Source organism: Protopterus annectens, chromosome 16.part0 (assembly GCF_019279795.1).
Source record: "Protopterus annectens isolate FY-2018-M chromosome 16.part0, PAN1.0, whole genome shotgun sequence".
In the NCBI taxonomy this organism is placed as follows: Eukaryota; Metazoa; Chordata; order Ceratodontiformes; family Protopteridae; genus Protopterus; species Protopterus annectens.
Genome location: NC_056750.1, coordinates 164398523 through 164424759, shown reverse-complemented (window position 1 = coordinate 164424759; position 26237 = coordinate 164398523). Strand labels below are relative to the sequence as shown.

The window sequence follows — 26237 nt, the reverse complement described above, 5'->3', positions numbered from 1 at the left end:
TGTTCATCGTGCATACAGCTGCAGTCATAACAGATAGGTAGAATCCCAACGCTAAAAAAGGGGTGGTAGGCACTAGGTGGAACTAGGAGGAGCCAGGATGCCCTGCAAGACTGCAGTGGCAAAGCCTGCTCTAGATTTGGAGTATAATGGTAGGTGATAGTGCTTGGAGAAGGTATGTACGGAACTCCAAGTGGCTGCTTCCAAAATATCTTTGGTAGGAACCCCCCTGAGGAAAGCTGCAGAGGTAGCTGTGGCCCTTGTGGAGTGAGATCTGATGCCTGCAGGTACAGCTTTACCATGAAAAGAGTAACAAAAGCGTATGCAGTGGGCTATCCACTTTGAGATTGTCTGTTTGGAAATAGGCTTCTCTTGAGCTCCTGCAGCATAGGACACAAAGAGTTGCTCTGATTTTCTGAAAGGCTTTATTCTGTCCAAATAATAACACAGCTGTCTGTGAATGTCCAAGGAATGTAGTAGTCGTTCCCCTTTGTTTTGAGGATTAGGATAAAAGGTAGGTAAGTGGATAGCCTGATTCAAGGCTACCCTGGATACTACCTTTGGCATAAAGGACGGATTGGTTCGTAAGGTAACTCTGTCCTGATGGAAAATGATGAAAGGCTGCACAGCCATGAGGGCTTGTAGTTCCGAAACCCTGCGAGCTGAAGTGATTGCCAGGAGGAAGGCTGTTTTCCAAGACAAGTATTGCAGTTCTGTTGAAGCAGCTAGCTGAAAAGGAGGCAAGGTCAGTTTTTCTAGTATGAAATTGAGGTCCCAAGCAGGTACTGGTTGTTTCCTTGGGGGTTTTATATTCTTAGCCCCTCTGAGGAACTGTCTTAAGAGGGGATGAGAGAATAAAGGAGGATCAGTATTGTATTCTGTAGAAATGGCAGAGGCATAGATTTTGATGGAGGAGAATGAAAGTCCAATGCTTAGCATCTCAGCTAGGTACTGTAATATTTGGGGTAAATTCAGTATTCCAGGATTCTGACCCTTTTTCTCATTCCAGGCACAAAACTGTTTCCATTTTGCAGAGTAGGCTTTTCTTGTAGAAGGTCTTCTGGCCTCCAAAATGACATCCTGCACCTCCTTGGAGAGTAGGGCCTGTTGTGAATTTAAGGGATCCTCCATGCGGCTAGATTGAGTGTTTTCAGCTGATTGTGAAGTTTTGAAGTTGTGCTGAGCCAGTAGAAGAGGCATTAGAGGCAGGATCCATAGTGGGGAATGCGTCAGGCTTTTCAGGAGTGGGTACCAGTGTTGTCTTGGCCAGTCTGGAGCAATGAGAATCATCTTTGGTCTGTCTGCTCTGGTTTTTAATAGAACTTTGGGCAGCAGAGGGAGAGGTGGAAAGGCATAAAATGTCATTGTTGCCCAACTGAAGGAGAGTGCGTCCACTTTCCAGGCCTGTGGATGAAAGGTCCTTTAGCAGAATTTTGCCAATGGGTGATTTCTGTGGGAGGCACAGAGATCTATGTCTGGCCTTCCCCATGCTTGAGTTATCTTTGTGAAAACTTGAGGATGCAACTTCCATTCGTGTGGATCTGTCATATTTCTGCTTAAGTTGTCTGCCAGTGTGTTTTCCTTGCCTGGCAGGTACTGTGCTTAAAGCTCGATTTGTAATTCCAGAGCCATGTTCCAAAGAGACATGGCCAGTCTGCATAGGGGGTATGAATGGGTACCTCCCTGTTTATGTACCACATTACTGTGGTGTTGTACGTCCTTATCAATAGCTGGCCTGGATGCAGTAGGTCTTTGAAAGCTATAATAGCATTTATTACTGCTAGCATTTCCTTCTGATTGATGTGTAGGTGCTTTTCTTTTTGGGGCCATTTGCCCTGAATGCACAGATCTGTCATGTGCGCTCCCCCCAGGCGTAGTCCGAGGCGTCTGTTGTGATGATTTGATTTGCTGGAGGCTTGCAGAATGGGAGACCTGTGTTTCTTTCGCATGCTTGAGCCCACCACAGAAATTCCTTTTGAAGACATGGAATTAGTGGTATTATTGTTTCCAAACTGTGGCTGTGTTGAGACTATAGGTTTTTTTAGGTACCATTGAAGTTTTCTCATATGCAGCTTTGCACATGGGATCAGTAGGATGCAAGATGCCATGAATCCCAGAGCCTGCAGGATTTTTCTTGCAGTCAGCCTGGTGAAAGTTGCCAGTTTTCTGAAGTATTGAGTTAGTTGCCCTTGTTTCTCTGGCGTGAGGTAGGCCATCTGGGTGGTTCTTTCATGGAGTGTGTATTAGCCTCCATGAAGAGTGTGTATTGAGAGGGTATTAGCCTTGATTTCTTTTTGTTGACTGTGTATCCCAGAGAATTCAACAACATTATTACAAACGCCAGATGTTTCATAAGTATGTGCTTGCTGTCCGCTTGGATCAGGCAGTCATCCAGATATGGGTATATTTGTATCCCTTGAAGTCTGCAGTAGGCGATTACTGATGCCAGGCATTTTGTGAACACTCTGGGCGCAGTAGATAAGCCAAAGGGCAATGCAGAGAATTGATAATAGGTTGAACCTGCAAGAAATCTGAGGTATCTTCTGCAATCTTGTCTGACTGGGACATGCAGGTATGCCTCCTTGAGGTCCAATGTTACCAGCCAAGACTCCTTGCCCAGCATGGGAAGAAGCTGCTGTAATGTGAGCATCTTGAATTTTGGCACGAGTAAAAAATGAGTTTAGGATGGATAGGTCCAAAATAGGTCTCCAATCTTTTCCCTTTCTTGGTACCAGGAATAGTCTGGAATAAAAACCTTGACCCTGTTCTTGTACAGGTACCTCTTGAATAGCTTTCATGTTCATGAGATTTGAGATTTGAAATTTGTTTTTGTGCCTCTGCCCTTTGATTGTTTGGCATGCCTCTCATTTTTGGAAGGGTGTGAAAGTGAAATCTGTAGCCTCTGTCTATAATGTCCAGGATCCATTTGTCTTTTGTGACAATATGCCAATTTTTCGAAAAATAATGCCAGTTTTCTGCCTAAAGGTGCTGCCATTTGAGCCTTGCTTGGCATGCAAAGGGGAAAGTCATTGATTCTGCTTTCTGAATGGCTGTGAACTATCCTCACCACCTCTGTGTGTAGGTGCTTGCCATTGTCTGCCTCTAAATGATCCTTGAAATTGCCCTCTGCCCCTCAGGTGCCTGTATCTACCTCTTTGGGATCTGGCCGTGGCTGGAAAGGACCAATTTTTGGAAGGCCAATTTCTAATGAAACGTGGAGGTTGTACCTGTAGGAAATCTTTTACTGTTTGCATTGATTTTGCCTTTTCCTCCATTTTTTTTAATACCTCCTCAGCTTTAACACCAAACAATACATCTTTTTGCAGAGGAGCATATAGTAATTTGGCTTTGACATGATCTGGTAAGGTTTGCTCTTTGAGCCAGGCATGTCTACGTATGATTGATCCTGCAACAGCAGCTCTATGAGGCCTCTAAAGCATCAAAACCACATTGCAAGGTATGCTTACCCACTTGTTCTGCACTATGTATCAAATCCTGCAACTCCTTCAAGTCTGGTTGTTCAGGTTGTGACATTTTGTTTCTCAACTGTGATAACAGAAATTGTTGGTACTTTAACATATGGAACTGACAGTTTAATGCCCTCATGGTTAAGGTGGCCGAAGTGTAAACCTTTTTCCCCCACCTCTCTAAAGCTCTGGAATCTCTCTCTGAAGGTAATGGATTTTTAGCAGTGGAGGCCTTAATTCCCTTGGGACCCTGTGATATAGTTTCTGGGTCAGCCGCATGACTTTTGTATAGGAATTGGTGTGAGCCAGGAACCCGGTAATACCCGTCAGGCTTGACTGGAGCTGGAGGTAAAGAATCTGGGTTAAGGCAGGCCTCCGAATACACGTCATCTAGAATGTCTAAGACAGGAGGTATAGCCAGAGGCCTGTGCTGAGGGAGCAAGAGGAAATCCCTAAGCCTTTTCTTGGAGTCTGAGTACTCTTGGCCTTCCCAGTGGAAGTGTTCCCTCAAGGTATGTAAGGTTTCCCCAAAAGAGTAATCCTCGTGGGGGGGGGGGGACAGACTCCTCTGCATCAGAATCTTCAAAAGGGGAGTAAGAATGTTCCTGGTCTTCAGAATGTTCTGAAATAATGCAGGCCTGGTCCAAGGAGGGGGATTCTTCCTCCACTCTGGGTCTTTTGTCCGGGGGGGGGTTGAGAACCCCTAATAAGAGTAATCAAATCCTCAGCCAATTTTGAGCATCTGCTTTTTAGGCATGTGGCCTTGAGAAGGGCCCTGTGGAACTTGTCTTTTAGTAGGCATGGCTGATTTAGACTTAGTGAAAGCCTTGATGGAAAAAGAAGAGGAAGGCCTGAAGACACCTTGAGAGGTGGAAGGTCTATCTAAACTATGAGTTTCACCTCCAATAGTGGCTTCGGTATCTGTAGTTGGGGTGTGGGCCGAAGAGCTTGCGACCTCGGGCACAGAAGACACGTGTCGTCGGTAGTCAGGGGCTGCGTAGGTGCCTCACTGAGAACCAGACCACCTGTAGTCGGCTTTGGCGTGGTGTCGGTAGAAGTCGCGGACCTCGAATGTCGGTCCTTATCTTTGCGTCTTTTACTCAAAACTGGAGTCGGAGTATCCGACGACATAATGTAATTAAATTTTTTTTGCCAAAATAGTGTTGGGCGAACTCCACCCGACGCTTAATAGTGCGTCTATTGAATGTAGCACAAAAACGACAGGCCGAGATGTCGTGGTCTGGGTCTAGGCAAGGAATGCAGAGGGAATGGAAATCCTTATGCGGTATTTGCTTCCCACAAGAAATGCAATTATTAACTTTGTCTGACATCGGTCTTAGGCAAGAAAAGTTTCCCCAACGGGGTACTTAGCTTTCAAGAAGACTTCGGTAGAAAAATATTCGTAATCTCAGGAGCTGGCCGACCGGCACTTGCGAACTGCTTCTGCTTCGGGCACCGCGCGGCAAGAAAGACTGAAGAAAATGGCGTCGGCTGGATCTTTTATACCCCTGTCGCACTGACATCAAGGAGGAAGCGACGACAACTGACGCCGGACCTAGACTTTGGAATTCGGCTGACCGAGGACCCGCCTGATGCCAGGAAAACCCATCTGTTAGGACTGCAGCTGTATGCACGATGAACATCTGTACTATGTTCATAGTGTTACACTGCTGCAGTCATTACACTTGGGTAGAATCCCAAAGCTGAGGTAGGGTGACTGGTTCTATAAGGCATTAGGGGTGGCTATAAGGCCCTGCAGCACTGCAGTGGCGAAGCCAGCTCTGGATTTAGAATATAGAGGCAGATGGTAATGCTTGGTGAAGATATGTACAGAACTCAAGTTGTTGCTTCCAAAATATCCTTGGTAGGTACATCTCTGAGGTATGCAGATGAAGTGGCTGTTGCCCTGGTGGAGTGAGATCTGATGCTGCTAGGTACAGGTTTCCCATAGTGTGTATAGCAGAAACGTATACAGTGTCCTATCCATTTTGAAATAGTCTGTTTTGAAATGGCTTTTCCCTGTGCTCCTGCAGCATATGCTACCAATAATTGCTCAGATTTTCTGAAAGCTTTGGTTTTGTCCAAGTAGAAGCGTAACTGCCCGTGAATGTCCAAAGAATACAGTAGTCTCTCCCCTTTATTCCGTGGTTTTGGATAAAAAGTTGGCAAGTGAATAGTTTGGTTCAGAGCCACACTGGATACCACCTTTGGCATAAACGTAGGGTTAGTTCTTAAAGACACCCTGTTCTGGTGGAAAATGAGGAAAGGTTCCACTGCCATTAGTGCCTGTAATTCTGAAACTCTTCATGCTGATGTTATTGCCAGGAGCAGAGCAGTTTTCCAAGAGATATATTTTAATTCTGCTGTGTTAGCTGGCTCAAAAAGAGGTAAAGTTAATTTTTCCAAAAAGTTGAAGTCCCAAGTTGGAGTAGGTGCTCTATATGGTCTTATGTTTTTAGCCGCTCTGAGGTACTGTTTTAACAGAGGATTAGAGAAAATTGGTGGATCCGTGTTGTAATGAGCAGAGATGGCAGAGGCGTGGATCTTGATGGATGAGAAGGAGAGGCCCTTGTCCAGCATCTCAGTTAAGTATTGTAGTATCTGAGGAATGTTTGGGACAAGAGAGTCAAGGCTGTGATTGCCAAATAGGCTTTCCTGGTACTAGGCCTTCTCGCCTCCAGAATGACATCCATAATAGCTTTGGAGAGAGGCATTGTTTGCTTGACTAAGGAATCTTACATGCAGCTAGGTTTAAGGTCTTTAGCTGGCTGTGTAGCATTTGATTGTTGTGCTGAGACAGCAGATGTGGGACTTGAGGCAAAATCCAGGGGGGTTCTTGTGCTAAGCTCTAAGCTTGGGTACCAGTGCTGGCGTGGCCAGTCTGGTGCAATCAGGATCATCTTTGGCTCTTCTTGCCTGGCTTTTATGAGTACCTTTGGCAGGAGAGATAGAGGTGGGAAAGCATATACTTGTAGGTTCTCCTAGCTTAATGAAAGGGCAGCCACTTTCCATGTTTGCGGATGTTAACTCTTTGTGCAGAATTTTTGTAGCTGGCAGTTCATTGGGGATGCAAACAGATCTATGTCCGGGCTCCACCATTTCTGTTATCATTCCGAATATTTGTGGATTAAATTCCCATTCGTGGGGATCCATGATGTTTCTGCTTAAGTCGTCTGCCAGTGTGTTTTTCTCTCCTGGCAGGAATTGTGCTTGCAGATGAACTTGATAGCTTATAGCTGTGTTCCACAAGGTCATGGCTTGTCTGCAGAGGGGGTAGGAGTGAGTGCCCCCTTGCTTGTTTATGTACCACATAACTGTGGTGTTGTCTGTCTTTAGTAGTAGTTGTCCTGGATGCAGCAGGTCCTTGAAAGCTATAAGGGCATTTTGTACAGCTAGCATCTCTTTTTGATTGATGTGAAGATGCCTTTGTTCTGCGGGCAACTTGCCCTGAATACATTTGCCTGCCATGTGTGCTCCCCAGGCGTAGTCCGATGCATCTGTAGTCAGTGTTTGTCTGGCTGTGGGTAATATAAAAGGCTGTCCCTTGTTGAGATGACAAGCTTGAGCCCACCACTGAAACTCCTATTGAAGGCAAGGAATTAGTGGTATAACTGTTTCCAAACTTTGACAGTGTTGAGACCATACATTCTTTAGGTACCATTGTAGTTTCCTCATATACAGTCTGGCATATGGAATTAGTAGTATGCAAGATGCCATGTATCCCAAGGCCTGCAGAATTTTTCTTGCAGGGAGTTGGGTCTTTGTTGCCATCAATTGAAAGTATTGAGTCAGTTGTCCTTGCTTGTCTGGCGTGAGATAAGCTATCTGGGCCGTTGTGTTCAAGCTGGCACCCAGGAATATAATCTCTTGTGAGGGCACTAGTTTTGATTTCTTTTCGTTTACTGTGTACCCCAGGCAACTTAACTTTTTTACAAACGCCAGATGCTTTATAAGAATGTCCTTGCTCTCTGCTTGAATCAGACAGTCGTCCAGGTACGGATAAATTTGAATTCCTTTCCGTCTGCAAAATGCAATTACTGGTGCCAGGCACTTTGTGAAGACCCTGGGCGCAGTAGATAAGCCAAAGGGCAGTGCAGAGAATTGTTAGTGCATTGAACCAGCTATGAATCTGAGGTATCTTCTGCAGTTTTGTCTGATAGGGACATGCAGGTATGCCTCCTTGAGGTCCAAGGTCACAAGCCAAGCTTTCTTGCCCAGCATGGGAAGAAGCTGCTGTAGTGTCAACATTTTGAATTTCGGAACATCCAGGTAAGTGTTTAGAGAAGAAAGATCCAGAATGGGCCTCCAGGCTTTGTCCTTTCTGGGAACCAGAAAAAGTCTTGAGTAAAATCCTTGTCTTTGCTCCTGTGATGGTACCTTTTGAATAGCTCTCATATCTATGAGTGCTGTAATTTGTTTTTGAGCTGCTGCCCATTGATTTGGTGGCAGATTTGGCATTCCTTTTAACCTTGGCAGTGTGTGAAAGTGGAACCTGCAACCTTGAGATACGTTGAGAACCCATTTGCATAGATTTTGCCTTATCCTCCATTTTCTTTAATACCCCTTCTGCCTTAACTCCAAATAACACATCCTGCTGCAAAGGTGCATCCAATAATTTTGCTTTAACATGATCTGGTAACGTATGTTCTTTTAACCAAGCATGTCTTCTAATGACAGAGCTTCTGCAGGAGGCCTCTAAAGAATCAAAACCGCATTGCAAAGTATGATTTCCCACTTGTTCAGCTGCATGCAATAAATCCTGCATTTCTTTAAAATTAGGAGGATCTGGATTTGGAAGCATTTTTTGTTTCAACTGAGACAGTAAAAATTGCTGATATTTTAGCATGTGAAACTGACAATTTAAGGCTCTCATTGCTAAAGTTGCAGATGTATATACTTTCTTTCCCTATCTGTCTAATGCTCTGGAATCTCTGTCAGAGGGAACTGGATTCTTGGCTGATGAGGCCTTAACCCCTTTGGGTCCCTGAGAAATAGTTTCAGGGTCAGCTACAGGGCTTTTATACAGACATTTGTGTGCGTCAGGGACTCTGTAGTATCTGTCAGGTTTAACAGGGGCTGGAGGTAAGGAATCAGGATTAAGCTGTCTTCAGTATACACATCATCCACAATATCCAACACTGGCAGAATAGCAAGGGGTCTGTGTTGAGGTAATAAAAGGAAGGCTCAGAGCCTTTTCTTGGATTCTGAGTAATCCTGGCCTTCCCAATGGAAATGCTCCCTCATGGTATGTAAAGTTTCCCCAAAGGAGTAGTCCTCAGGCGGTGAGGATGATGGAATTGATTCCTCAGCATCAGAATCCTCATAAGGGGGTAAAGAATATCCTAGGTTTGAGAATGAATCTGAAGAGATGGACATCTGGTCGGATGAATCATAGTCTGCATCCTGTGTAGGCCTTTTATCAGGAGGGGGATGGGACCCCCTGATCAGAGTGATTAGGTCTTCGGCCATTTTGAGCATTTGTTTCTTAGACATGGAGGCCTGTCCTGGAGAATGCTGTATTTGTTTCTTTGATTTTAAAGGAGGCTGACTTAGCAGAGGGTTTAATGCTTAACTGACTAAGTCTGAAGACAGCCTCTGAAGCTGCGGGTAGCTCAGCTACTCCGGATCCCTCTGAAGGGTTAGTTTCAGTAGGCTGAATAACTTGTGCGTTCGAAGGCCCAGCCATCTCCACGTGGGAGTCAGAGGCGGCCTGTGGTTCTACAGAAGCGGTCATCAGGGGCTGTGAAGGCACCTCGCTAAAAACCAGAGAACAGGCGACTGGCCTAGAAGAGGCTTAGTTAGTTTTGGGCCTCGGATGCCTATCCTTGTCTTTGCACTTTTTATGTATTCTGGTCGTTGGAAGTTCTGACGGCATGGTATAATTGAATTTTCTACCAAAATAATGTCAGGCAAAATCAAACAGATGTTTAATAGTGTGCTTGTTAAACCTAGCACAAAACAGACAACCAGTGGCATCATGGCCTGGGCCTGGGCCTAGGCATGGGATACAATAAGAATGGAAATCCTTATGAGGTATCCGCTTCCCACAAGAAATACAATTAACTTTTACTGACAAGAGGCAAGAAAAAGTTTCCCCAACGGGGTACTTAGCTTTGTAGAAGACTTCGGTTCTGGATTCGGAATGAAAATCTCAGGAGACAGACGGCCGACCAGCACTTGCTAACTGCTTCTGCTTCGGGCACCGCGCGGCAAGAAAGCCTGAAGAAAATGGCATTGGCTGCATCTTGTATAGCCCTGTCACACTGACATCAGGGAGGAGGAGACAGCAACAGACGCTGGACCAAGACTTTGGAACTCAGGCTGACTGGGGAATGCAAGTGTAATGACTGCAGCAGTGTAACACGAACATCAGCAACCGACTCAGGACCCAAGACTTTGTTAATCAGTCTGACTGAGGGCTACCTGCAAGCAGATAACCCTAATGTGATGACTGCAACAGTGAAACACAAAGAACATCAGATTTGCCCTAAAAAGCTTGTAAACCCAGACACTGGTTTAAAAAAAAAAATAAAAATATTTTAAGTTTTTGACTATGTACCTCAATGACTGTCTACTGTACTGTCTAACTAAAAGTGTTAACTTCTACCCTATTATGTATTAAAATCAATTGTATGTTCTATATTTTGTTCATGCACTGCATTCTATTGTACTGTGGAGGTTTTCTCCCCGGGCCTCCACTGAAAATGGACCTGTGTCCAGTCGGACTTTCCCAGTAAACAAATATAAATAAATAAAATAGGATCGACTGGCACACCCTTAGACCAGAACTGTTTGCCGGAAGGGGGTTGAGAAATTTTTTCGTGCACTTCATTACATGCTCCACAGTATCCGGCTCTCCTTCCACACCCTGTTGGTGATAATGTCTGCAAGTTAGTCAAACAAGGTGGGAAACCCAGGATGTAGATGGTCCCGTCCCAAAAGCCTTCATGAACACAGACTCCTCGAAGGATAGGGGTAGGCTAGCCCATCCGCCTTTAAGCTTGAGGATTTCTAAGATTTTGCCCAAAACAGACATCCTTGGGCAGAGATTTTGGTGACCTGACCCCTTCATTGAGGTCCATATCCTCAGTGAGAGACTCTATAGGGGAGTCCAGGTGCCTCCTCTTGCATGAGGTCTTCTGATGCACCTGTTCAGTGGGGGGGGGGGGGACTTGGGTGAAGATTTGGAAGACCCAAGGGGGGGGGTGACTCCCACCTGAAGGCTGGTTCAAGAGGGCTGACTGGGAACAAGATGAGAAGAGTCCACTCTAGGGGGCTGAGATGGTCCCTGGAAAGCTGGGGAGGAAACTCATAGGTTGGTACTAGGCTATCTGCCCAAAGGCATTTATAAGCCTAGCCAGAATGTGCTGGCTTTCGCCGCCCCCTTAGATTAGTTCCCTGTGCCTCTGTCCAGCAGAGCCACTGAAGTGATCCCCGAGGTAAACTTGGTTTCCCATCCACTCGTCAAAGTTTCCTTTGAAGAGTGTTGGCAAGGAGCTCTGCCTAATGTAGATTGGGAGCTTGTTCCAAAGCATGGGAAGTCTCTGAGACAGGAATCTATCCCTCCAGCACATCGTATTTATTATTGTGGTGAGGTTTAGATCCCTAGAGCGTGTGGCTCGAGGAGTAAGGTTTTCTTTAGGTGGAGCATGTCCATCAATTCTGGGTTGGACATGGCCTTGTATGTCAGGCAGAGATCACATCAGAGTAGCAGTAAGCAACAGAGTACAACTGGAGTTTCTTCAGTCAAGCTGCATCGGGCATTTGTTTGAGGCCAGTGATCCTCTTGGTGAGGTACTTCTGTGGTCTTTCCAGCTGTTGCAGGTGTCTTGTAAGGTACATCCCAAATGGGGCATTGTACTCTATGATGGGTCTAATGAGTGATGAGTAGAGGGGCACAATGACCGCTTTTGATCTGGATGCGAACCCTTTTGTGATTAGGTGGGCCACGTAGAAGGATTTTCTAACCACTTTGGCAATGTGATTATCAAAGGTGAGATTACTATCTACTTCGGTACCCAGATCCCTTATTACGTCTTCTGTACTTAGGGGACTACCACCTATGTGGTAGTTTGTGGGTACTTTGTTTTTTCCAAAGGGGATGACTATGCACTTTTTGGCATTTGATTTTGACACCAGGTATCCACCTCATTGAGACCCTTTTGGAGGATGTCTGTGTCAGCCGGAGTGTCAATTATAGCCCCTAGTTTGCAGTCATCTGTGAACTTGGTCAGTCATAGTCCTCCTGTGCCTGCCTGTACCTCTGAGAAGTATATGCTGAACAAGAGGGGTCTTAGGATTAAGCCCTGGGGAATGCCACTTGTAACCAGTTTAGAGTCAGACCTAGCTCCTGCAACTCTCACCATATGGGTTCTGTCAGTGAGCCAGTTGGCAGCCCATCTTGTGACGTAGGGGTTTATGTTCAGGCTGGTGGGCATGTCTATAACACCAGAATGGGGAATGGTGTTGAAGGCCTTAGCGAGGTCTAGGTAGGCTGTGTGTACCACCTTTCCCTTGTCTATAGCCTAAGTAACTGTCTCAAAAGAAGTCTACAAGGTTTAGGAGGCATGATCTGCCCTTAGCAAAGGCAAACCGGGTAGGATCCAGTGTTTGGAGGTTCCCAATGTCTCCGTTAATGAGTTCCATGATGATGCGCTCCATAGCCTTACAGACCAAGCTAGTCAGGCTTATAAGGCAACAGCTCCCGGGGTCTGTTGTGGCTCCAACTTTGTGGAGCAGAATAACCGTTGCTGTGCACCACTCTATGGGTATGCAGCCTGTGGAGAGGCTGAGTTTGAACAGTGTGTTTAGGTGAGGGGTTAGTTCATCTTTGAGCTTGTGTAGGACACAGCCTGGGACACCATCCGATCCCATTGATACTGTGTTTTTGGCTTTGGAGAGGGCTGTTTTAACCAGAGTGTCTGTGATTTCAGGGACTCCACATTCTTCTGGTATGGTTATGAGCCCTTTTGGGGGTGAGAGGGGGGTGAAGTTTGCGCTGAACCTGTCTGCCAGGATGTTGGCAATATCAGTCAGTTCAGTGCATTTTGTGCCATTCTGCACAAACTCAGAGCAGATCTGAGCACTGCCACTTAGATTCTTGACATAGCTAAAGAATGCCTTGTGGTTATCCTTGGAATCCTTGGCAATTTTTCTTTCAAAGCACACCTTGGATGATTTTGTGAGGGATCATAGTTTCTTGCTGATGCTGATCAGGGTTGTCTTCTCTTCTTGGGATTTTCCTCCTTCTATTGTATAGCTTGTTTATGGCAGGAGTACACCAGACTGGTTTCCTTTTCTTGGAGGAGCAAGTCTTGGTTTTGCTTGGGATGGCACGATCCATGCATTCTTGTAGCTGCTCGCAGAATGCATTAGTAAAGGATTTGCAGCTTGGACAGTGTTATCCTTCAGCATGGAGGCTTTGAAATTTTCCACCTCAGTCTTAAGTAACGTGAAGTTTGCTTTTGAAAAGTTTTTCACGGCGGTTTTCTTATCCGGGGGTGGGGGCAGAATATGGATATCCAAAGTGATTTATGGTCAGATCTAACCAGCGAGTGGTTGACCTATGGTGTGGAACACCAGTCGCCCATGTTGGTGATGACCAGGACCAATATGGTGTCACCTCTGGTGGGAGTGTTGACCAGTTGAACCAGGGCACTTGAGTTTATAAATTCTAGGAAAAGTTGGGCAAGGGAGTTAAGTACTTGAGTAGTTCGCCCAGTTCATGTTTGGGTAATTGAAATCACCCAATATTAGGGTGTTTGGTAGGACCTTTGTTTCCCAGTGTTCCTAGAAACGTGGAATGGGTGTCCTGGAATATGGCGGGTGATCAGTAGCAAGCTACAATTTGAATTGCAGTTTTGCCCATTGTTAGTTGCACATGGATGATCTCTGAAGCATTGTGCTGTGCCACTTACCTGGAGGTGTGGGTATCTTTGATGAATATGGATATGCCCCCGCCTTTTGTATTTCGGTTTGGGTTCTGTGGCCGAAATGTATGGTATGAGTTGTAGCCTAGTACTGCTGGGGTGCTCTATGGAGCCTTAAACCAGGTTTCTGTTACTGCACACATATCGATTTTCTCCATACTGAGGAGTGCCTAGAGTGCGTGCATTTTGAGGTTTAGACTTCTGGCATGAGTAGCATTACCCTTAGTTTTTTGTTACTTGTGCTATTTACGGCAGTGGGTTTGTCTTTTGAGCCTTGCCTAAAAAGGCACTATGGGGGTGGCAAGAGCCTTGGCCAGTATTCGAAAGCAGTCCCTAGCGAAGCAGCATGGCTTGTCGAACAGGTCATCCCAGGCGGACAGACACTGGATCCCCTTTGAAGGACACCAGAAACTTAGCCAAATGTTGAAATCGAGAATTTTTTCTTTATACCATGGTATCATTCTTGGCGAGGGCAGGATGCTACTCAGGGTCAGGGTCAGGGTCATACCGGCCTGGGCTATGTGATGATAGAGCTCTTCCATGTCTCTCTTCATGTAGTCCAGGGAGGTACAGCTCAGATCATTCACACCAACATGGACAATGAGAGAGTCATATTTATACTTGTTCTGGAGTGACCAGAGTGCTTGTGTTATGTGGCAGATCCTTGCACCCGACAGGCAGCTAACAGTAACCTTCTCCTTATTCAGCCTAGTGAGTGGGACATCAGTATGCCTGACTATAGAGTCACCTATTACAAGTATGTTGGGTATGTTACTTTGCCTTAAGGGCGGTGATTGCATGGCACACTGGTTTTGTGTAGTATGTTTCATGGTTTGTGTTGGGGGGGGTGGAGGTTGCTTGGATGTTTGCTTTGGAAGTGTCTGTTGGTTTTGCAGATTTTTATTTAGAGCCTCCAGGTATGTTTTAATGTATTTGTGTGTGTTTTTTGCCGGTGCTGGTTTAATGGGTATATGTAAGACTGGTGGTGTGATGCAAGTATTTCCCTTCTCCTCTTGACTGTCTGATCCAGTCTTGGGTTGAAACAGCTTAGCCTCTAGTTTGGCTGTATAACTGCATCTCTCGCATGTATTGGTGTTTGGTGGTAGGAAGAGGGGGTTGTCTGTGTACATGAGGCAGTTGCAACTTTGCCTTAAAATGCCCAGAATCACCAGTTTGACTGGAGAGTACACCTGAAACTGCCCTTTAGACATGCCTGGATAGGTACAGTGAACTGTTTTACTGGATGGCTGGTAAGGTCGAATAGAGGGCCTTGTCCTTCTGTACAGTACAGAAGGGTCTAGTGCTAGGGTTTATACGTGCTTGCTAGAAGTTTTGAGCAAGTGAGGAAAATGTCCCCTATACAAGCCAGAAAGCTGAAGGGCTGGACGATGCCCCCCAACTGCTCTCCTGGCAGGCACGCCCACCTGAGAAGAGGGACCAGAGCAAGCCAGCACCTCCCAGCCTCTAGACAATACTGGCTCTGAGCTGTCGACGGCTAAAGCACCAAGGGAAGAGATCAGTTTAAAAAAAAAAAAAAAAAAAAAGGGGTCCGGAGCCCCACCCATGGACTCCGGGATGACAGATCAGGCCTGGAACTCCATCTGCCCAGGGGAGGCCGAGCAGTGACAGTCAGGGTCTCCGATGGGGTAGAGACAGAATAGCCTCTAGGGCCCCATCTCCTCCCTGATGCATCCCAGGGCCTGAAAGTCCAAAACCAACTGAATTGGACAAGAAGCCAGCAAAGAGGCAAGAGATGGACCCTTGGCCAGATGAGCAGGGGACAAGCCCCAACTCAATCTGAGCCTTGAGAAAGGACCGCATCAACCTGTTCATATTGGTGGGGGGGCAAGCTCCTGGAGGACCTATACAAGGCGGAGGACCTAGCTGGGGATGGATGTCTGGACCCCAAGGACTTCCCATGCCTGTCCAGAGATTGGCTCTTGTGTTTGGAAGCAGAAGGGGACTGCCCCAATTCAGAATCCAACAGGGAGTCCTCTATAACAATAGTGGGATCTAGCAATGGACAAATGAGGATCCAAGCACTTGCATCCCAGCGTGGCTGGCCCAGATGTGGAGGCCATGGATCTAGGAGTAGATTCCCACAAACTCAGATCAGAGAGAGAGCCCTGGATTCGGAGGGGGAGTTGCGGGACCTACCTGAGGAAGTCGGATCAGACTGAGTTGAGGCTGGGGGTGGATCCGAGGAGCTGGGTTCAGACAGCCTGGCTTTTTCCAAAGAAGACCGGGGAAGAGAGGGGGCCTTCCAATTATGGTCAGAAGGTCCAGACTTGGCCGGGAACTGGGCTAATAGACCCCCCCCTGAACCATACCCTTTAACAAAAGCTTGTTCCGGCGCTCGACCAGGGCCATGGGGTTGAATGCAGCACAAATGTCACACTCAACCTCCAGGTGGTTGCCACCTTATTAAGGCACTCGTGAGAATTGGACTGGACATCTTCCGACCGCATGAGTAGCACCACTTAAACCCAACAGGCTTGTCTGACATGATGGGTAACAAGACACTAAAAGCTCAAGGAACGCGCTAAAATCATTAACCAGGGGGAAAATGCTATGGTCAAACACTAAATATAAAGAACTATAACACTAAAAGGTACAGAAGGGCCGAAAAGAAAAAGGGCTAAAAAGTCAAAAAACTGAAATGGGAGGGTGGGGCTATATACTACCTACAAATTAAACTAGCAAACACACTATGAAGGAGAGAAATTATGGTACTTATCCCTACTGGAGACTAGAGCCAGAGAATCTAAGTCTGATGCAGAGTGCAGAAAATGAGATCAGAGGGCAGCAAGTGATCATGGGAGTGGAAGGAGCTCAAGCCTAGATGCTGTCTGCAAAGCTGCCGGCTCGGATCCAGTGTCAGATCCTACAACCCAAGAGTGAGGAATAGTGACATGGATAACATCAGATCTGTCCTGGTTCAGACAAGTATACTCATTCAGGATAAATGGTGACTTGGCTTTTGAGCCATGTATCTCTGTGTTGAAAGCAGAAAGTTAATGTATACATTTACGTACTTAGTTGTACTTGCAGCCCCCTCCAAAATGTCTCTCTCTACTAATAACTGCAAGTATGTATGAGCTATGTTTTCTTTTATCAAATCCTGGATTTGTAACTGTATTTATGTAATAATGCTGTTTGCCTTCTCAATTTGGTTATTTACTTAAGTTAGAATGACTTTCTTGTTTATGACTCAAGTCACGACTGGTAAGGGTTCTCAGATGAATTATCTTCCCTTGTCAAACATAAAAATATAGTTATACAACCTATTGCTCACTCATATAACCTTAAGAGGCAATACAAAGGTTAGATAAACTAGTACAATTATGCACATCTCTGGTAAGGCTACTTAAGCAGCACTTTTTTTGTTCCTTTTAATCCTTTTACTAGTGATTACTTTCCAGAAGGTCATGCCTAAATAGACTATTTTCAGTTTCCCCCCCTTGTCTATAAAGATTAATATCTCCAAAAATGATTTGATAGCCTTAAGAATTTATGGTGGAACACACAGCTATAATAATTGCCTCTTACAGCGCTCATAGTTTCAGGGGCAACTGAAAATTTGCAGCTTGAATTTTACTGAGAACATACTTTTGGTCACATAATCTCAGTTTTCTACAGACTGTTTTTTAGGCCTGATGTTGCAATTTTTATATGCACTTTGATCCTACCCAAAGAAAGCTGTGTTTTGGCCTTCACACTTAATCATTCTGTCTGACAGCTGGTGCGGTTTCTTTTCTCTCTCTGTATAGCATAGATAATACAACACACACACACAAGTACAAGTTAAACTGCAATAAAATTATAACACCCTTGTGTGGAAGTCAGTCAATACTAGATAGTGCTTTTTGCAGCAACATTTAAAATAACCATTTCTGAAACATTTTAGCTTTAATGATACAACACAAATTCAGGTTTACAGTTATAAAACTCCACATGTACTGACAGCATATAAAAAAGGGCAAACAATTTAGAAACAAAATAAATTATGTAAATGGAAGAGAAATGTTCCTTACTGCACACCAAAAAAGTTGCTGGCTCTTGAACTATACTTCTCATTCGATAGTGGTTTCTCTCCTATGCTGGAGATACCCTTCAGCAGATACCTTGGAAAGGTGTTGGGATACCCATAACCCCTACGTGGCTGGTGTACAGAAAGAGCTTGTATCACACAAAATCACCTCATTGAGGTTGCAAACTGAAGAACAAATACGGTTTTGTGTACATAAACACTCTGAATACTGAGCCTTCGTAGAGACTGTGGGTGTGTAGACCTTGGCTGTGTACCACCTGCTGACTCAGACATCCTACTGGGAGGCTTCAGCACTCGCATGAACTTGTGACCCTGTCTACTCATAACAAACAGGTCAGAATTCAACACTGCCCACAGTCTTCAGTCAAAGGTTTTTGATGGAATCTACACATGTGCCGGACAGCTACATCATATGAGGTGATAAAGCTGTCAAATGACCACCACCTGGTATGAAATCTGGATTAAACAGCTGAAGAGAAAGACCTGGTAAGGCCATAGGTGCAGTATGCCCCAAGAACAGAGGGAACTGAATACAGACAAATGAATGGGTGCAATGATAGCAGTACTGTAGGCACTGCAGCAGACTATAGTGGTAAAGGAAGACCTGATTACCAAGATAAAGCTCTCAGATTACTGGCTAGTCTGTCCTCACCATCACTTATGGCCTAAGCTCTGGGTAATGACAGAAATGTTAACAGTGATACCAGACACAGAAGTGAGGCTGTTGAAAAGGAATGCTGGCTAAGTGTCCATGACAGACCGAGGAGCCTGGCAATCCAAGATCATCATAGAGTACAGCTGCTACACCTCTAGGATGACATAAGTCAGCGTGGTGGTCTTTGCTCCTACCAAGGAAGAAAACTCAGCACACCCACTAGAGGTATACCAGGTACAAGTCCACTAGAAGGCTGCCCAGTGGTACACCAAGATACACTGGAACAATTACCCCTGCTTGCCTGAGAAAAGTCTCAGGATCCCACAGAATGAACTGGGGACTGCTACAGGATATACTTGATTAAATGTAGCCTGCTTGTTCAGCTTGCTACTTCCACAACATTTAACACAAGCTGTTTAGAAAATAAATTGACTGTGCTTGTATACTTCCAAACACTGACAAAGGGTGTTGTTATGCATATCTAAAATAAAGTGTAGACACTTTTACATCAACATCCTTCTAGCATCAAGTGCACATTGCCATTTTACACATACTATTAAGCCAACTGCCACAACTAAAAAAATGAAAAGAAAAAAAACATTGCACACAAAAAGAAAAATGAAAATTCTACGCCATCTATGCCAAAGTCTGGAAATTAAATGCATCCCTTTTAAAAAGAAAATAACCCTCAACTGGCCAATACGAAAATGACTAAGGTCAAAAATGGACCAAAATCTAAAAGCTTATACAAAAATAAAGTAAAAAATTTTAAATAGTACAAAACACATTTTTCACTACACTACTAAAATATTGCCCCTAACTTATTCTCAGTATTAAAGAACACAACAGAACTTGTTCAAAAAACTAACCATACTATTACAGCCCTATGCAACAACTTATGCAAGAACAGCATCCCGTCAAACCGAACAAGAAACGGTAATCCAAAATAAACATGGGGATCAGAACAAAACAGGTAAATGGAGTAAGTTAGGGTGCGGTTTGTATGAAACATCCTGCTTTCTATCTATGGCTTCATCACTCATTACAAAACTGATTCAGTAAAGTAAGTACAAGGCACTTTATGCATCCCCTTCCCACAAACATACACAAATCCCTTAACACTAGTTGTATAAGCTTAGCAATTACTGAATATATATAAAAAAGCCCATATATCAAGAGCACTCTGAGCATAATTGATCTTAAATCAAATAAAAGACAAACCTCCCCATCTAATCTGTTACCTTTCTGCTTTGGTACTACGCACTTTCTTTGCCTAAGTGCTACTTATTATGGATTACTTCACAAAGTTTTTCTTGTCATTCAGAGGATCAAAAGTGAATAATGCTGCATGTACTGACAATTTTTAACTGTATGAAACATTAGCTGTAAACAATTAATGCCAAGCCTAACCTAGGCTACACTGATGTATTGTACTATGTGTAGTGGCTTGCATAAGGCAGCACTTAACTACTGACACTATAATTGCATGTCATACATGTATGAGGTGGTGCAGTGGCACAGCAAATAAGAGTCACCTCACAGCAAAAGATTCTCAGTTGGGGTGTCTGCCCTCCCTGTGTTTGTGTGGGCTTCCTCCGGGTAATTTGGTTTTCTTCCACATTCCAAACACATGCAGTAGGTGACTAGACACTAAATTGCCCACAGGTGTGTGCGTGTGCGCACGCGTGTGTGGTGAAGAAGACCTACTGTGGCAGGGCTAGCGACCCAGTGGTGTAAACCTTGGAGCTAGATGACTATCACTGTTAAAGTGACACCCAGATCCCATGTGCAAAAATGGGAAAAAGAAGGTTGTAGACGGATAAAGTCATGGCAGAAAAAGGCCTTTGGGGCTAGATGAGTTACCACAAATAAATTATTTTAACTGGTACCGCTGCACTACCACCAGGCTTCAACCTTCCAGGTCACAACAATATCACATGTGACAACTGCTCCAGTAGCTTTCTCCCCATTCACAGTTTCACCGCAACATAGTCAAGACTGCAATGATCATAAAAGTGAAAAGGTCCAGGTTCTAGAACTCTTGGATTAAGATCATGGAGGGGTACACACTAATCACACAATGGCACTTCAGAAAGAGCCACTTGAGGAGCTTTGATGTACAAATCCAAATCATGAATGCAGACCCTGTATGGTGCTCAATCAAATGTGCAATGTGCCACTAATACGGTGTTTTGTCAAATGTCTTGTATAGGTTATTACTGTGCTACACGTCAAGATCAAGGATCAGCCTTTAACTGCCAACAACCTACACTCTCCTCCAGTGACACACATCCCAAGTGAGATGTATGGACAATTTTTGACTAACATTTCACAATGAAGGAGAAGACATCAGCCATGCTGTTAATAACCTTGCTAAAAACAATCTTTCTTACAGAAAGAGGTAAATATGAATAGTTACATGCTGCTGCCAAGTAGGTGGGGCACAAGCATACAGGCTCATCTTATTAAACAGTTAGGGCACATAAACACCAGTAGTTCATAACAACACTTCAACTACACAGTAACGTTGCAACACTAAGTTCTAAAACATTTAAACACCTAGGTTTACAAATGAGACACACAAACAGCTTAACAATGTTTAATAATTAATCACAAACAGTGCTAGTGTCAAAAAGACTTTTTAATGTTTTATAGAAGTTTCCAATTTTGTCAGTCCATATGCAGAGGAATTTAACAGAATGCAACCCAATATAATAAACCTTAAGGGCAACTTTGACTTGGTGTTAACTCAAGTGTACTGCCTTATAGTACTAGACCAGACCGACATAAGGAAAATGTTAAACAAAACTACTCCCAAATACTAGCAAAGACGGTCAGTCCCTTCAAAACTGATGGCAGCACTGAAAATGGTACATATTACAGAGAATTTGACAGGCTTTGGAACCTGTGGCCTCTACAAACAGCAATTCCACATTTATGGGAAAGGCTACTCAGTCCATCTTATACTTCTCAAACAGATCTGCTACATCTTCCCGAGAGATTTTGCTCCAACCTTTTTCTTGTACATGGTAGAGGTTGACCACCCCCCCAGAGTAAGCATCCCGGTGAGTGGCTTGGAAAATGGATCGTCGTGCCAATTCATAGGCTTCATCTATATCTAGTTCATAGCGGTATCCACGATCTAGTGTACCGTAGGCATACATAGAACCTGAACCCACAGAGAACATATCACCAGCAATCCGATTTCCTTCACTGTCCACATAATAAAGACCTATGTAACACAAGAAACACAAAATAAATAGGTTAGGCTCACAGCAGTGCTGGTAGGTTTAACAGCACATCATAGATTGACTGTATTAAAATCGTGAAGCATGTCCTAAGTATGTAGTCAGAACAAAATGAAGCATGTCCTAAGTATGTAGTCAGAACAAAATCGTGAAGCATGTCCTAAGCATGTAGTCAGAACAAAAGATTCCAAATTCAACATCAAACTAAGGACCACACCAGGGTTTTAAGATAAAGACATTTGTTATAAACATCTGGCTTACTGCCGCACTATAAACTCCACCTCAGACACTACGCAGTAACTTTTAGACAAATATGAACTCTGTCCGTGATCAGGATTGTCAGTCATTCTTAAGTTTTATGACTGAAAGATCAGTGCACCTGAAGTTTTACAAGATAAACATGAATTGCCCCTGTACAGTTCTGTGAAATTAGCAGTTACCTGGATGTGACCCCCCCCCCCCCACAAAAAATAAAAGACGCACTACCATCAGCACTCAAAGAAGGCATACCCAGAAGTTGCATTACGAAGTGTGGAAAACAAAACTGTCAACAAAAACTACCAGATTATGCACCCCTACACACTGTGAACAAGAATAAATGCAGTTTATTTACTAAAGGTATAAAAAGCATTGCTAGGACTGTTAAAACTACTAAAAAGAGCAACAAATACATAAAAAAAAAAAAAAAAAAAAAACATTACTCACTCCACTAAAGCTCAATTTTATTGCTATGCACACCTAGATATACTACACAAAAAGGAAACTCTACTTTTAAACAAAAACAATAGGTACACATATATTTACACACACAGGAAATGCTGCAGTTAAAATGGTAATTGTAGGACCCTTCCTCTCAGAGTTCTGATTAGAAGGAAGCAAGATTGTTCAGACTACTCCGACTTCTTCTGTCGGCTTTTCCCGGTTAGGGGTCGCCACAGCGGAACTCCGGTCCACTAATTATTGGCAGTAGATTTTTTTTTTTTTTTTTACGGGTGCCGAGGTGCCAGCTCGACGCCCAACCTTCAGCGAAGGCACGTCCATTTTACGCATATCTTTTGAACGCCACTCGACCGCAGGGAGGGCATGCAGACTCCACACAGAAGGCGCTCCAGTCAAGAATCGAACGGGAGAACCTCTTGCTGTGAGGCAATAACGCTACCGCTGTACCACCACGGCTTATAACTCCAAAAACAAGGGATATTCTAATTTTAGAACTTTTGGACATAAAAAAAGAAACACAGCCACACATTAAACAGTAACCTCTAGTACATTTCTTCTTACAAAAATAAACATCTAGGATTAAGGTACCAATGGTATCTTGCACAACTTATACAAGAATTAAGATGTATACTCAAGTACCTCCTTAAAAGTAAAAAAATATTAATGACATCCCAGCACTGAATACAATACATCTCTATTTTTTTAATGTCTTTTTCTTTTTTTTTTCATACTGAAGTCACAGTTGTAAGCCATGAGTGCCAATATAACTAGATCATTCTTTTATTTCAAACAGGAAGCTGAAGTACAGTTCTACTAGGCAGACTAACAGCAGACCTTTGAAGGAGGAGTTACTTAAGGCAGCTGAAAGCTCCCTTGCAGACTATTAAAACCTCTACTACTATTCAGCAACACAAGGCACACACCGGATACAAAAAGCATATGTGGATACATACCTCATAATAGTACATCCCCAGGGGAGCACTTACCACCCCAAAACAGCATTACCCATGGGATTCAGAGCCCATAACAAACAGCACTACCTCATAGAATGCACATCTCATACAAAAAGAAAGCCACACAATTAGGACACACAGGCCAGGCCAAAAAATCAAAACTTTCTTAGAAAAACTGAAGACTTCATAAACAGTCTGACATCTGAGAACTGCAATACAATGGACTAATTACACATTTACAAAAACAAGCTCTGAAGAACAGTAATCCAAAATTGGGAAGCATTTGTACTGTTCTAACTCTCCTTACTGTTAAGATATGTATCTCACAACCGTGACAACTAGACAGCCTTCTGCAGGGTGAGCTCCTGTAGTTGTAGAACTATAATGAGCAGAATATTATACATTATTTTAAGAATGCTCCAACTATACAGGACAGCTAAGAAAGGATCGGCTGCAAAAATGCCCTGCCACAGCCTGAATTATTTTAAACTGAAGAACAAATTTTTTTTGTACTTGGTGAATATGTGGGCAGCTGATCAAGCTCAAAAACTTCACATGGTTTCCCCACCATTTGGGGAAACTTACTACTTTTTTCCCCAATTTGGAACTTGCAGACTGCTTTTCACACTTGAAATCATTGTGGGTGCAGTTTCTATATGGGTATTTTTTTTTTCTTGCTGAAGCGGTGTGCCCACTGAGTTAGTATATATACACACAATTCTGCAAGCACGCATGGGGCTGGGAGGGCAACCCTCTTTACACTGAGGCACAGGGATGTTTAATCCCCCTTGCAAAAAGCACCTTGGTCAGCTGATGCATCAGTTGGTGCATTTCATCTGGGTGAAGCTTCAATAAATTTAGTCTTGACAAAAAGTAGAGGAAGAGCTTTACATACACCTCAAGCAGACACATTCATTATTAAAATAAAATATGCAACAAAAATAGCAACTAGCCAAGAAGAAAATGCCTGTCGGTTGCTCTACTTGTCAAAACAACCATGCAAAGATCACTCATGTTTCCTGATGCTTATGGCTCTGTCCACATCTTATGGCTCTGTCCACATATGGCTTAAGGTAGCTGTGCCCATACAAAATATTCCAACAATCCTTCCTCCTATTTTTTCAGCAGGAGAGGACAGCTACACAAAACAGAGAAAACAGCTCAACTCATGGGCAATATTACACAATACATCACCCTCTTGAGTTAGACAAGTAGATCAGGTTTTACATTACTGCAACCTTATGAGCGAAAGAGCTCAATGACTAAAAGGTGAGCCTTGTGTGATCTATGGTCATAACTACAATAAAAAAAAGGTCTGCACACCTGAAATTGAACCAGTTTCACAAACACTAAAGTATTTTCTAGGAGACAAAGCCCTGCTACTCATATTACCAACTCAAGACTGCTGTATGTTTGGGAAAGAGAAAGTCTCAGGATACTGCAATCTAGATTTTTTAAAAGGTAAAAACCCAGATCTTAAATTTGAGTGTCATTCACCAGTGACGCAAATGTGTCTGTGTGCCCCTTAAATAGGATCAATACAAACTATCCTCTGCCGATATAGCTGAACAATGATATGCTTCTTGAGGCAAGAATGCTTCATTCCAATGATCATGCAACTGGTATGACTGCCCATTTTCTAAACAAATGGGCAGTCATACCAGTTTGTTCCAGTGATCAGATTTTGCTGATCCCTGGGCTTTGTCTTGGTTCCTGTGTTTCTCCATTTTCCTTGTTTGGTCAAGGGGAAGTTTCTTTACTCACCAGTGAGGGTGGGGAGTACTGAGCTGCCTGTTTGTCCTCAGAGGAGTGGTTTAAAGCAGTAACTTGTAGTTTATTGGCCATTTTGGGTCATTTCCTGTCTTTTCCAGCCCCCTGCTATAAAGCACGCTTTGGCGGCACACAAGAGCAGCGGCGGTCAATCAAGGTTAAACTATTCGGGCTGCCTAAATTCCACTCTTCAAATTTTCCCTTAAAACAGCCTTCCTTGAACTGTACTGCTGATCAAACCAGCGTATTCTATATCTAGAAAGTTCAGCTCTACTTGATTCTTAAGTAGACTATTCTTTATCTGTAAAGACTAGCAGTTGCTCCTAAAGTATTTTTTACTTTGATATAGCACTTTTATTATACATAGTACCCCACTAGCCAAAAATCCCTTTTCGATCACCCACATCCCCCGGAGTCTTTTCAAAGTCCTGGTCTATTCCTTCTAGCATGTCGAGGGATCAGTTGCTAGTGTCCTCTCCTGCTCAGCTGGTGAATCTGGGAATATGGAGGCAATGTTACAATTGCCTCATGTACACGGACAACCCTCTCCTTCTTCCACAAAACACAAATACATGCGAGAGATGCAACTATATAGCCAAACTGGAGGCTGAGCTCTCTCAACACAGGACTGGCAAGACCAGACAGGAGGAGAAGGTAACCTCACACACCACAAACCCAGTCTCACATAGTACTATCAATACTTCAAATCATACACATAAATACACAAAGACATACTCGGAGGCTCTGATCAAAAATCTACCAAAACAGCAGAGGCCACCAAAGCATACACCCAAACATCTGCCACCTCAGGACACAACACATTCAACACATAGACCACATAGTCAGTGTGCCAAACAGTCACAGCCCTTAAGGCCAAACACAATGCCAGACACACTCGTCATTGGTGACTCCATAGTCAGACACACTGACGTCCCGCTCACCAGATTGAGTAAGGAGAAGGTCACAGTAAGCTGCCTGTCGGGCGCTAGAATCTGCCACATAACGCAAGCACTCAGGTCTCTCAACAGCAGGTACAAGTACAACACTGTCATTTGTCCACGCTGGTGTGAACGACCTGAGACGTACCTCCTTGGACTACATGAAAAGAGACATAGAGGAGCTCTATGTAGCCCAGGCAGGTATGACCCTGACCTTGAGCAGTATCCTACCTTCACCTAGAATGATGCCACAATACAGTGAAAAGATGATCAGCTTTAATAATTGGCTTAAATTTTGGTGTCATTCAAAGGGGATCCAATGTCTGTCTGCCTGGGATGACATGCTGGGCAAGCCACGCTGCTTCGCAAGGGACGGCTTGCACCTGTCACCCCTGGGTTTCCGGATATTGGCAAAGGCTCTTGCCACCCCCATAGTGCCTTTTTTAGGCAAAGCTCAAATTCTAAACCTACCACCCTAGAACACAAAAAAGGAAAAAAAACTAAGGGTA

General features: G+C 43.9%; 1 protein-coding gene across 1 annotated transcript in view; it reads right to left on the bottom strand.

Moving 5' to 3' along the window:
* Positions 1-20722: 20722 nt before the first annotated feature.
* Positions 20723-26237, bottom strand: part of LOC122790956 (proteasome subunit beta type-5-like) — a 38001-nt gene continuing 32486 nt past the window's right edge. The window contains exon 3 of the mRNA XM_044058677.1: positions 20723-21331. Coding sequence (XP_043914612.1) covers positions 21051-21331 — 281 coding nt within the window. The 3' untranslated portion in view covers positions 20723-21050. The remainder of the gene's footprint in view (positions 21332-26237) is intronic.